General features: G+C 43.8%; 2 protein-coding genes across 4 annotated transcripts in view; one reads left to right on the top strand and one right to left on the bottom strand.

Annotated features, from left to right (window-relative positions):
* The window catches only part of LOC110985147 (uncharacterized), a 20,880-nt gene extending 8,064 nt beyond the window's left edge, over positions 1-12,816 (bottom strand). Inside the window, exons 1-3 of one of the 3 annotated variants that reach the window (XM_087144439.1) lie at positions 12,618-12,816; positions 9,870-10,007; positions 85-1,724 (exon numbers count right to left, since the gene is read on the bottom strand). In XM_087144439.1, the coding sequence (XP_087000565.1) occupies positions 1,677-1,724; positions 9,870-10,007; positions 12,618-12,770 (339 nt within the window). In that variant the 5' untranslated portion in view covers positions 12,771-12,816 and the 3' untranslated portion in view covers positions 85-1,676. Of the gene's footprint in view, positions 1-84; positions 1,725-9,869; positions 10,008-12,617 lie in introns of those variants that run through there. The other 2 variants (XM_087144440.1, XM_022245958.2) reach the window with 2 other exon arrangements.
* Positions 1,787-3,301, top strand: LOC110985146 (galanin receptor type 1-like). The gene has a single exon (XM_087144438.1). It carries the CDS (start codon positions 1,881-1,883, stop codon positions 2,877-2,879), a length of 999 nt encoding a protein of 332 aa, XP_087000564.1. The 5' UTR covers positions 1,787-1,880; the 3' UTR covers positions 2,880-3,301.

The following is a 12,816-nucleotide window of genomic DNA, read 5'->3' as shown; positions in this document are numbered from 1 at the left end:
GATACCGTACTTTGTCAATGAGAGAATTAACCCTATCCCGTCTCCCCCCCCCGGTGTATCTACTGTACATGTAAAATCATATCGAAATCAGGGGATTTGGGACTGTTTTGGCTATCACCAAAATTTCGTTCTTTCACCCTAACCACCAAGCATATTGTTTGGCTTACGGTACTCAGTACTACAAAATACTAAGTAGTAGCCTGGGCCTGAAGGACCTAGTGCTACAGATTACTACTTCTGGCTGGGGTACTTCCATTGTTACTTGTAAAGAGAACAATAAAGCCGTGCATTCATAGTGCCAGAGCATTGTATGGTACATTGTCTTATCTATTGTATTTTATGGCTTCAGGGAACAATAAGGTCAAGTCCTCTTACAAGCAACAGGGCTGATTACTACATTTACTACAAGTAGTAATTTGTAGTATTATGTATAGTTAGGGTTAAACAAAATGAAATAGGTTCTGTTTAAATATTCTGGACAAATTTGTACATGTAAATGGATTTGGAACCTTTTTACCTCAAACGTTTAAACATCTCACCCTCACATGTAAATGCTTTGAACAAATATGACATGTCAGTGATGATTCAATGAATCGAACTTCCTGTCATGTGATCCTGAACTACGAAAAAAAATCTATTCAACGTAAAAAGAGAAATCCCCCTTTGGAGTTTTAATCTTTCGCAATGGCTACAGGAAAGGTCCACTCCATAACACAACAAGGAAGACGAACAGAGAGCACATGTAGGTGTGGGGTTCCATCCTTGCACTTTCATACTTGAGTCATGTACTTTTCCACTGCACTGAATCAACAAAACCTTTCAACACCGCAAGTTACAGGTGGGTGTATACATGTGCGTTGTACCGGTAGCTAACTTGAACGTCTGCAAAACGCAGAGCAGAAAACCGTGAACTACACATCAATTTGCAACCTGCAAGTACTATACACGCACATGTGCAACCCGCCAACCAATCTGACTGATTCAATTCAACAGCCCACTGCAACATACTGGTGCGTGTACCGTACTTGTACATGTGTGTACATGCATGTGGTGTTTTTCTCAGAGAAACTGGCCGTGAGGAGTTTGAGCATTTTAGTCAAGTCCTTTCAAGACCTTCAATGTTGAGAAGAGAACCGTGCTGAAGAGAGAAATTAGCGATACACTGTACTCAACAACAGATATGTTGACAACGTACATACCTGGTACACTATGCTGCCCAGTATGAACAGGTAAAATACAAAACTTAAAGAGTTTAGCCAAAAACTCTATGTGCAACACTTTGTAATGGGGAAACATGGTCTTCATCTGCAGTGCAAAAACTGATCTGTGTATCTAATACCTGCTACATTTGAATTTATGAATGTGCATTGAGCTTTGTGGATCTACGTGTATACTGATCTTTGAGTCTACACTGATAATTGTGGGTCGACCGTGATCTTTGTGAATCTACAGATGGTTTTGAGTCTACACTGAGCTTTGTGAGTCTACACTGATCTTTGAGTCTATAACGATAAAAGTACGCGGTAGTTGTGAGTCTACACTTACATGTAGCTTTCTGAGTCCACAAGTGATCTTTGAGTCTACGGTACCGGTACACCGATAGTTGGGAAACTACACTCGGCTTTATGAGTCTACGGTACACTGAACTCGTTGAGTCTACACTGACCTCTCTACACTCAACACTGTGACTTAACAAGGCTCCTCTTGGTGTGTGTGCACATGTCCTGAATAACAAACACAAAGACTGCAAGCGTACATGTACATGCACCTGTCCAGGTCTCATGCACCTGTCCAGGTCTGTACATGCACCTGAAAGTGTGAGGCTACAGAGTTTGCATCTTAATTTCGAGTTTCATCAGACACTGGGCAGGCTGTGAGCAATGACAGCAACAGGCCCTCCACCAGTGCCGGATGACGTTCCCTTAACCCTGGCCGTCAAGATAGTGTACAGCTCCATCGCGGCCCTGGGAATCACAGGCAACAGCCTGGCTATCTACGTGCTAGCCTCTATGGTCATCTCGCGCCGAGGCAACACCAACATCTTGCTGGTGAACCAGTCCTTGATTGACCTGGTGACTTCCATGTTTCTGGTGCTGTGCTATCTCGTGCCGGGACAGAGACCACCTGCGGCCACACCATTTTGGCGGGCATTCGTGTGCTACGTCTGGAATTCCAAGTACCTGTTCTGGGCAATGACCGTGACGTCCATCTTCAACCTGCTGCTGCTGACATTTGAACGCTACTATGCCACTCTCCACCCCATCAGGTATCACAACAGCCGCTGCCTGGCCTGGCCCAAGTCTCTGTTACTGGCCATGCTGCCCTGGGTCCTGGGATACCTGCTGCCCATTTACAAACTGATGGGCCATTACTTAGATGACCGTGGCCGTTGCCATTTACGGCACTTCCAGTCCCTGCCTGTTAAGATCACGTACTCTGTGCTCATTCTGGTCCTCGATTACATCCTACCCCTGACCCTGATGGTGATCGCCTACGTCAGGATCTGCAGGGCACTGCGGGCAACTACTATAACAGGCAGCCCTCCTACCGAGCAGACGCCCATCCTACCGAAGGGGGAGTTGCGCAACCACCCAGCCCGCCGGAACGTCATCAAAACCCTGGTCACCGTCTGCGGGGTCTTTTCTCTGCTGTGGCTGCCCAACCAGTTGGCCTACTTCTACTACAACATTGAAGACGTCCATCTGAACGAGGACTTCTTCGCTTTCAGCATCAGCTTCGCCTTCCTGAACATGTGCGTCAATCCCTTCATTTACACATTCCAGTACCATCAGTTCCGGGAGGGGCTAGGGAGAGCTATACCCTGCCTGGCAAGGTTTAAGATCCTGAGAATACCACAGACCAATACAGTCACTCCTTGAATGTACATGTATTGGTTTGTATGGACTAAAATTCAAGCTAATTCAGTCAATTTGCACAAGTCAGTACATCAATGTACAATGTGCCCTCGATGAAGCTGTCAAAGAATTTTTGACTGGGTGAAGTACCGATATGCAAGCACAGGGATCAACCTTGACACATGAAAAGATTGAGGCACACGCAGAATGTACATGTACGTGGTGATCATGCATGAAAATTAAACATGCATGTACATGTAGGACAACTGAGTACTGTATGTACCATACGAGGTGCATGGGGAATAGTACTCCTGTATCATGGTTTAATGTACGGTGTAGACCTTTTGACAGAGAGTCGGTTAGTTCCCTTGGTTTCAATGTACGGTGTATACCTTTTGGCAGAGAGTCGGTTAGTTCCCTTGGTTTAATGTACGGTGTATACCTTTTGACAGAGAGTCGGTTAGTTCCCTTGGTTTAATGTACGGTGTATACCTTTTGACAGAGAGTCGGTTAGTTCCCTTGGTTTAATGTACGGTGTATACCTTTTGACAGAGAGTCGGTTAGTTCCCTTGGTTTAATGTACGGTGTATACCTTTTGACAGAGAGTCGGTTAGTTCCCTTGGTTTAATGTACGGTGTATACCTTTTGACAGAGAGTCGGTTAGTTCCCTTGGTTTAATGTACGGTGTATACCTTTTGACAGAGAGTCGGTTAGTTCCCTTGGTTTAATGTACGGTGTATACCTTTTGACAGAGAGTCGGTTAGTTCCCTTGGTTTAATGTACGGTGTATACCTTTTGACAGAGAGTCGGTTAGTTCCCTTGGTTTAATGTACGGTGTATACCTTTTGACAGAGAGTCGGTTAGTTCCCTTGGTTTAATGTACGGTGTATACCTTTTGGCAGAGAGTCGGTTAGTTCCCTTGGTTTCAATGTACGGTGTATACCTTTTGGCAGAGAGTCGGTTAGTTCCCTTGGTTTCAATGTACGGTGTATACCTTTTGACAGAGAGTCGGTTAGTTCCCTTGGTTTAATGTACGGTGTATACCTTTTGGCAGAGAGTCGCTTAGTTCCCTTGGTTTAATGTACGGTGTATACCTTTTGGCAGAGAGTCGCTTAGTTCCCTTGGTTTAATGTACGGTGTATACCTTTTGGCAGAGAGTCGCTTAGTTCCCTTGGTTTAATGTACGGTGTATACCTTTTGGCAGAGAGTCGGTTAGTTCCCTTGGTTTAATGTACGGTGTATACCTTTTGGCAGAGAGTCGGTTAGTTCCCTTGGTTTAATGTACGGTGTATACCTTTTGGCAGAGAGTCGGTTAGTTCCCTTGGTTTAATGTACGGTGTATACCTTTTGACAGAGAGTCGGTTAGTTCCCTTGGTTTAATGTACGGTGTATACCTTTTGACAGAGAGTCGGTTAGTTCCCTTGGTTTAATGTACGGTGTATACCTTTTGACAGAGAGTCGGTTAGTTCCCTTGGTTTAATGTACGGTGTATACCTTTTGGCAGAGAGTCGGTTAGTTCCCTTGGTTTAATGTACGGTGTATACCTTTTGGCAGAGAGTCGGTTAGTTCCCTTGGTTTAATGTACGGTGTATACCTTTTGACAGAGAGTCGGTTAGTTCCCTTGGTTTAATGTACGGTGTATACCTTTTGACAGAGAGTCGGTTAGTTCCCTTGGTTTAATGTACGGTGTATACCTTTTGACAGAGAGTCGGTTAGTTCCCTTGGTTTAATGTACGGTGTATACCTTTTGACAGAGAGTCGGTTAGTTCCCTTGGTTTAATGTACGGTGTATACCTTTTGACAGAGAGTCGGTTAGTTCCCTTGGTTTAATGTACGGTGTATACCTTTTGACAGAGAGTCGGTTAGTTCCCTTGGTTTAATGTACGGTGTATACCTTTTGACAGAGAGTCGGTTAGTTCCCTTGGTTTAATGTACGGTGTATACCTTTTGACAGAGAGTCGGTTAGTTCCCTTGGTTTAATGTACGGTGTATACCTTTTGACAGAGAGTCGGTTAGTTCCCTTGGTTTAATGTACGGTGTATACCTTTTGACAGAGAGTCGGTTAGTTCCCTTGGTTTAATGTACGGTGTATACCTTTTGGCAGAGAGTCGGTTAGTTCCCTTGGTTTAATGTACGGTGTATACCTTTTGGCAGAGAGTCGGTTAGTTCCCTTGGTTTCAATGTACGGTGTATACCTTTTGACAGAGAGTCGGTTAGTTCCCTTGGTTTAATGTACGGTGTATACCTTTTGGCAGAGAGTCGCTTAGTTCCCTTGGTTTAATGTACGGTGTATACCTTTTGGCAGAGAGTCGCTTAGTTCCCTTGGTTTAATGTACGGTGTATACCTTTTGGCAGAGAGTCGCTTAGTTCCCTTGGTTTAATGTACGGTGTATACCTTTTGGCAGAGAGTCGGTTAGTTCCCTTGGTTTAATGTACGGTGTATACCTTTTGGCAGAGAGTCGGTTAGTTCCCTTGGTTTAATGTACGGTGTATACCTTTTGGCAGAGAGTCGGTTAGTTCCCTTGGTTTAATGTACGGTGTATACCTTTTGGCAGAGAGTCGGTTAGTTCCCTTGGTTTAATGTACGGTGTATACCTTTTGACAGAGAGTCGGTTAGTTCCCTTGGTTTAATGTACGGTGTATACCTTTTGACAGAGAGTCGGTTAGTTCCCTTGGTTTAATGTACGGTGTATACCTTTTGACAGAGAGTCGGTTAGTTCCCTTGGTTTAATGTACGGTGTATACCTTTTGACAGAGAGTCGGTTAGTTCCCTTGGTTTAATGTACGGTGTATACCTTTTGACAGAGAGTCGGTTAGTTCCCTTGGTTTAATGTACGGTGTATACCTTTTGACAGAGAGTCGGTTAGTTCCCTTGGTTTAATGTACGGTGTATACCTTTTGACAGAGAGTCGGTTAGTTCCCTTGGTTTAATGTACGGTGTATACCTTTTGACAGAGAGTCGGTTAGTTCCCTTGGTTTAATGTACGGTGTATACCTTTTGGCAGAGAGTCGGTTAGTTCCCTTGGTTTAATGTACGGTGTATACCTTTTGGCAGAGAGTCGGTTAGTTCCCTTGGTTTAATGTACGGTGTATACCTTTTGGCAGAGAGTCGGTTAGTTCCCTTGGTTTCAATGTACGGTGTATACCTTTTGGCAGAGAGTCGGTTAGTTCCCTTGGTTTAATGTACGGTGTATACCTTTTGGCAGAGAGTCGGTTAGTTCCCTTGGTTTAATGTACGGTGTATACCTTTTGGCAGAGAGTCGGTTAGTTCCCTTGGTTTAATGTACGGTGTATACCTTTTGGCAGAGAGTCGGTTAGTTCCCTTGGTTTAATGTACGGTGTATACCTTTTGGCAGAGAGTCGGTTAGTTCCCTTGGTTTAATGTACGGTGTATACCTTTTGGCAGAGAGTCGGTTAGTTCCCTTGGTTTAATGTACGGTGTATACCTTTTGGCAGAGAGTCGGTTAGTTCCCTTGGTTTAATGTACGGTGTATACCTTTTGGCAGAGAGTCGGTTAGTTCCCTTGGTTTAATGTACGGTGTATACCTTTTGGCAGAGAGTCGGTTAGTTCCCTTGGTTTAATGTACGGTGTATACCTTTTGACAGAGAGTCGGTTAGTTCCCTTGGTTTAATGTACGGTGTATACCTTTTGACAGAGAGTCGGTTAGTTCCCTTGGTTTAATGTACGGTGTATACCTTTTGGCAGAGAGTCGGTTAGTTCCCTTGGTTTAATGTACGGTGTATACCTTTTGGCAGAGAGTCGGTTAGTTCCCTTGGTTTAATGTACGGTGTATACCTTTTGGTAGAGAGTCGGTTAGTTCCCTTGGTTTAATGTACGGTGTATACCTTTTGGTAGAGAGTCGGTTAGTTCCCTTGGTTTCAATGTACGGTGTATACCTTTTGGCAGAGAGTCGGTTAGTTCCCTTGGTTTAACCACTTCGGACCGGGGCATTTTTCAACGTTGAAGATACTGGGCCGGCATGACTATCATTTTTTCCATTTTCAAAATCCCTCAACAATTCATCATTCCATTTAACAGTCGTTTATAGCCGCACGGAGTAATCTTCAGGCACTACTCTAAGTTGACAAGTGACCTTCATTGACGCCCGAATATTTCAGCCAGGCCTGCAGCCTTGTAAACAGAGCCCAGATTGTGCGGTGTTATACAGCTGTCTTTTGTTCACGAACTTGGCTCAGTGCACTGCTGACCTCTTTTCAATAGGGGCCAGATTAGCATGCAGCGGTGCTGTGTGGCTCATCGCTGCGGTGGTGGAGAGCTTTTGTCCCCGGTGATAATCCGCTTGCTCTAAATACCCCAAACCCTGGTATACGGTTTCAAAATAACGCTGGATTATCACCACTTTTGAGAGTGAAAAATGCCGGTCATGCCCAGCAGCCTGGTCTTTTGTTGGGAGTACGGTCTTTTGTTACAGGGCCCTGTTTCCTTTGTCCGAGTTCGGAGACCCCGGCCACACATATAAACCATACGGCTCCGATCCCGGAGTCCCCGGCTGAAAGTGGTTAATGTACGGTGTATACCTTTTGACAGAGAGTCGCTTAGTTCCCTTGGTTTAATGTACGGTGTATACCTTTTGGCAGAGAGTCGGTTAGTTCCCTTGGTTTAATGTACGGTGTATACCTTTTGGCAGAGAGTCGGTTAGTTCCCTTGGTTTCAATGTACGGTGTATACCTTTTGACAGAGAGTCGGTTAGTTCCCTTGGTTTAATGTACGGTGTATACCTTTTGGCAGAGAGTCGGTTAGTTCCCTTCAGGGTGGGACAGTCCCACACAATGTACTGTGTACAACCTTATTACACTGTGGCACTAACATGCAAACTTATGCACAAGAAAACTGAACAAGATTGGATACTTGAGAACAATCTAATGCAGTTGAGATTCCCTCCTGTGGGTATTTTGAGCTTGTACACTGAAACTAATTGCCCAAACAAAAAACTGACAAACGCCGCAACCGACGTCGAAATGTACAGTGCCGATACACCAAAATCTTTTGCAGACATGAAAGATGAAAGTGAAAGGAGAGACAGGGGAAACAGTGTCATTTGTTGATAGCAGAGACGAGACTAAAATGCTTTATTAACCAGGAAATTAAGGAGCGATCCAACCAGGAAATGCACGGTGGATATTTGCTCTGCATGTCTCTGCTGAGTAATATCTGAAAGCGACGAAGTTGTGAAATCCAAAGTTCCTCGCATTCCCGTTTCCAGAGTTCATGCTCAGTCATGCTTTGTTACAAATCTGCAAGCAGTTGTCATGCTGACTCACTAGTCTACACGTATGATATAAAGTGCTGTTGACATGACATCACATACAGTGCATTCCATATTGTAATTATTGGTTTTAAAGCAAACCTTGAGCTTACTGGTACACTTGTCTGGTATTATGGTGCTTTTTTGTTTTTACAATGTATGCTAATAAATGAAAATTTCCACACATGCGGCCAAAACTCTTTTATCATTTAGGGTAGGAAACTGCTCTGTTACATTGATTCGTTCACACAAAAATGCTTTTTAAAAGGTTTTAATTAATGTTTTGCAGTTCTGGAGTCTTTTTCTTCTAGTGATTTACTGTTGTAGAAATATTGCAATAAGTCAACAAACGAGTGTTTAAAGGAAATGTTTTCAATGAAGAAAATTTGGGGTTCACAATTTGAAGTGGAAAACAGGTACATGTACACTGAATGCTCACTGTCTCCCCTGACTGACATCACAGCAATGGTGCCCTCGCTTTAAAGTCCAGGAAAGCACGGACAAATTGACCTGTGCACCAAAAGTCGAAGGGATTCCAAATGCAGTGCACTGCACATGTACAGATATATTTAAAAAGCACACTCAAAAACCTTGGCCTGTATTTGGGGACAGTGGCTAATATAAATGTTACAATGCAACATCCAATTTCGGATTTTTCTCTAGTAACAGCACTGCACTATATCACCATGTATTAAGTTTTGGATTTCATGCAACCAATTGAGGTGCGACAGTGGCTCATTCAATATATGCAAAAAGGAATGTTTGTTTTATTTAATTTTCTTTATTTTTCTGATCAAATCTCAAGTTACTTTTAATAAGGTTTTTTTTATCTGTTTACGGTACCGGTAGATTCACACCACAGGAGGATTTTCTTCAAAGGGACTTCCAGAATCCATTCATTACATACTGGTCTGGTTCCTGTAGAGGGCAACCAGTCTAAAGTGCCTCAAGTATAGCCACAGCATTTAGGGAACATCTCACAACTCAGAACTTTCCTGCTTTTCTTTCCATGGGAAAAGTTCTTTACGGAATGAGATGAGTTCCCAATATGTTCCAAATAGGAACAGGACTTTTTCAGAATGTACCGCATGCTATACCCAGAAGTATGAATAGCAAATGTTCCCAATCACCAATCAGAAAATGTTCCTGTTGGAACCTTAAAAAAGACATGAAATCTGACAGATTTTTATGACGTGAATTACATGGATGTGTTTTTACTGTGACTTTCCATCGTCTTTGTGGGAGAAAATTCAACATTTTGGTTTTTCTGCCAGTGAACAATTCCTCATTCATCAGCCACACCATGATGTCATTCAAGGTCAAACAGTTAGCGTCTCCATAGCTCTATGTGTACATGCATCGTGTACATGTACACGTATGTATTACACGTACATGTATCACACTTTTCTTGGAGAACGTAAGTTCCACTTCTTGCCTGTTCATCGTCTTATGCAGCTTCATTGAACAGCAATGAGCAATATTTCTTCAGAACTTTGTGGGTAATTTTAAAGGGCAAATTTTTGTACCTTGTTTTGTGCCCTTTCAACAAAGAATGCCTTGTGACAAGGAAAATAACTAAGTCTTAAAATCTTGTCCGTGAAGTGTTTCAACTTTTTAGACTTCCTTGCACAATTTGGCGAAAGAAACAATGCACAGGGATGTTGGGGATGTCACACCTCCCCCCCCCACATAATGCCTGTTAGCCCCACCCCTCAGCACATACACATGCCTGTATGGGTGCACCTACCTCGTCGTGAGCGTACAACTCTTGATAGCAATCTGGCGCAATGCACATTCGGCCGCAGCGGATGAGATCCAAACCTTGCACCTGACTGCATTCCGCATTCTGTTCGCACTGACGCAGGTTGATCTTGTACTGTCGCTCCTGGGCAGAATAAGGAACACATGGAAATCACAGCCAAGCTTTCACGCTAGCCCCTCCCCTCCCTGTTAAAGTGTTTGATCAGACCTGGGTGTTTGAACAAGCGGCAAAGCGGCAAGAATTCTACAGTGTCCCAGGCCACAACAAATATTACATACACAGACATGTACACTGTATATGTTACGCCCCAACTATAGCATCAGTCCCAACCATAGTTTGGCCCGTCCCAACTAAAGTGCTATAGTTGGGCCAGCCCAACTACAGCACAGAGGTCCAATGTGTGCATGTGTCCAGCATGTGCCAAAGTCATTTTGTTTACAATGTCATGACATGCGATATTTTAAATGAATTGTGTCAGGCGTGAGATGCATACACTGGATAAGGTTGAGAAATTTTCTATAGAAATTGGTCAACGAGACATGTAGGGGGGGCCAGCCCAGTTACAGCACTGAAGTTGGAACTGTCAAAACTACAGTTGGGACTGATGCTTTAGTTGGGGCGTAACATATACTGTACATGTACGTACTGAACAATCTAACAGAGTAAAGGGAACAACTTCAACGCATTTGTAAACTTGAGGGGGGGTGTCAAACCCCAAAGTTGACTTTTTACACTCTGAACACATCTTTTTAAACAAAGGCCAATCATAATGTGCTTGGAACAATTTGTCACCAACTGAAGGACTTCATACTAAGACTTCACACTCCAGTCTTCAATATTCACAGCGCGTCATTAATTGGCCTAGTATGAACTTGCTGAATGGAGAGACATTTTTAGCATGAAAATCAACATATAAGCCGTGGCTTATATTCCAAAAAATTCTGGTTTATAAACAATATTAATTAAAAAAAAAACACCAAGTGCAAAAGTGAGTGGGCGGGCCCCATCCTCCCAAGCCAATGGGCCTGGTTCCCGGTAATCAACTGAACAAGTTTGAACATTTCAACAAAGAGGTTTGGTAACACTGCATGAGGAAAGCCGAAGGAAACTTTGGAAAGAGTTCCAGTTCCTAGCTCTATGCATACGGACAACACTAATGAGTAATGTTCCCTTAAAAATTATAACAGCCATTAGAAAGTGATAACACATCCTAAAAGTGAAATTTAGCTAGGAAAATTCCAAAGCATTTACTCAGAAAACTATTTTTTTTGACAAAGGGTTTTTAGACAAGTCTCAAACTGTAGATTTGAGCACAGGAGCAGGACGGACGTCGCACCCCAAAGTTCTGTTGGTCCACAGGGACATCAAGTGTTGTCCGTGTATGGAATTTTTCCGAAATGTCCAAGTACACTAGGTCTACCCCGCCAGAGGTCCATCGTTCATAGTGCTAGGGGGCTGTCCATACAGAACGTTCGTGTACGTGTGAAATGCCAACTTCTCAGAAACCCCTCTCCCGGTGCGCATGGCGTATGCAGTGGCTTCAACCCACCCCCCATACAATTCTGGAAGATGCTGCTGATTTTTGTGTCATAAGTATAATAGTGATGTTGTGGTTTACTAATAATGGGCATTGGCGCAGGAGGATAAATGGTTGGGTGGACGATGGAAAATACTTTGAATTTCGACACACAAAAGCAGCCCGATTCTGGTACTTTTGGTAGTTATTTGTATGAGAAAGTGATTGTAGGTCAACTCGCCCCCTGGCCAACACACCCCTTACCAGCTCGCCCCCTTGCCAACTCTCCCCCCAGCCAACTCGCCCCCTGACCCACTGGCCCCCTGGCCAACTCGCTCCCCTAAGTTTGCCAGGCTTGTATGGCCGGCCCATTCACCATTTAATAAAAAAAAAAATCAAAATCAGTCGGAGATGGAATAGGTGAGTGCTGCCCATAAAAATAGGTTTTGGGGTTTGCAGCCGGCACTCAAAGTTGAGAATTATGAAAGTTAAACTTGGTGGATGTTTACTTTCCGTGGAATTTGGGGTAAAACTATTTTTTTTTAATATTGGTAAAACTAATTCAGTATTATCGTGAGTATGGGCAATCTGCCCAGCTGCATCCCTTCTGCGGACCTCAGTCACATACCCAAATATTAATGGGACAGAGGGTTTGAAGTTGTTGATCCTGAGGGTATGTTTGATGTACAAATAACCTAATCAGACAGTGGATGTGGGAAGCGCTACGACGTTTGAATAAATAAGTGATTAGTGCTGATGTCCAAATATCCATCACCGTCCATGAGTTATTCTTGCCACGTCGTTTTTTTCAGACATTGGGCGGTCCATACTTACTTGATGTTCCTAGGGGGCGAGTCGGTCAGGGGGTGAGTTTATGAGGGGGTGAGTTTATGAGGGGGAGAGTTGGAAAGGGGCGAGTTGGTGAGGGGCGAGTCGGTCAGGGGGCAGTTGACCTGATGAAGATTCATACAGGCAAATTTTCGATTTGTGTACTGTACACACTGGCTTCAGCCCCCTCCCCATCTGTACAAATGGTGTACGCAACGGCAACCTCCCCCCCTCGTGCGTACCATGGAGATAGGACACTTCCTCCATGTGCGTACGACCTTTTTTTAGGCTAAAAATAAAATTGTGTTTTTTCAAGTGCGTCACGTTAATACTAGCAATCGCCAAGCTACACCGTAGCTATGCCCCATCATCAACGTCCCGTAACTTACAAATTTAGGCTTTTTCTTGAATGGGTACCTCACATATTCGTAAAGCACTCGCTGTCCCTCAACTCCAACAATGAAATATTCGGTAAAAACGAGAAAAACCAGTACTACAACGACGGCGCAGCACCGACTTTCACCGCAACAGGGCATTTTCATTCCACCCTCGCTCCATCTTCTATACCGAGTGCGCCCTCTGTCGACG

Source organism: Acanthaster planci, linkage group LG12 (assembly GCF_054643075.1).
Source record: "Acanthaster planci isolate LZ-2023a linkage group LG12, COTS_SCS, whole genome shotgun sequence".
Lineage (NCBI taxonomy): Eukaryota > Metazoa > Echinodermata > Asteroidea > Valvatida > Acanthasteridae > Acanthaster > Acanthaster planci.
Note: the sequence above shows the minus strand (reverse complement) of the source record. Positions and strands in the feature narration are given on the sequence as shown.

What these genes read in the sequence shown, in the direction of transcription:
- LOC110985146 (XM_087144438.1), top strand. Translation starts at nt 1,881, where the DNA reads ATGACAGCAACAGGCCCTCCACCAGTGCCGGATGACGTTCCCTTAACC.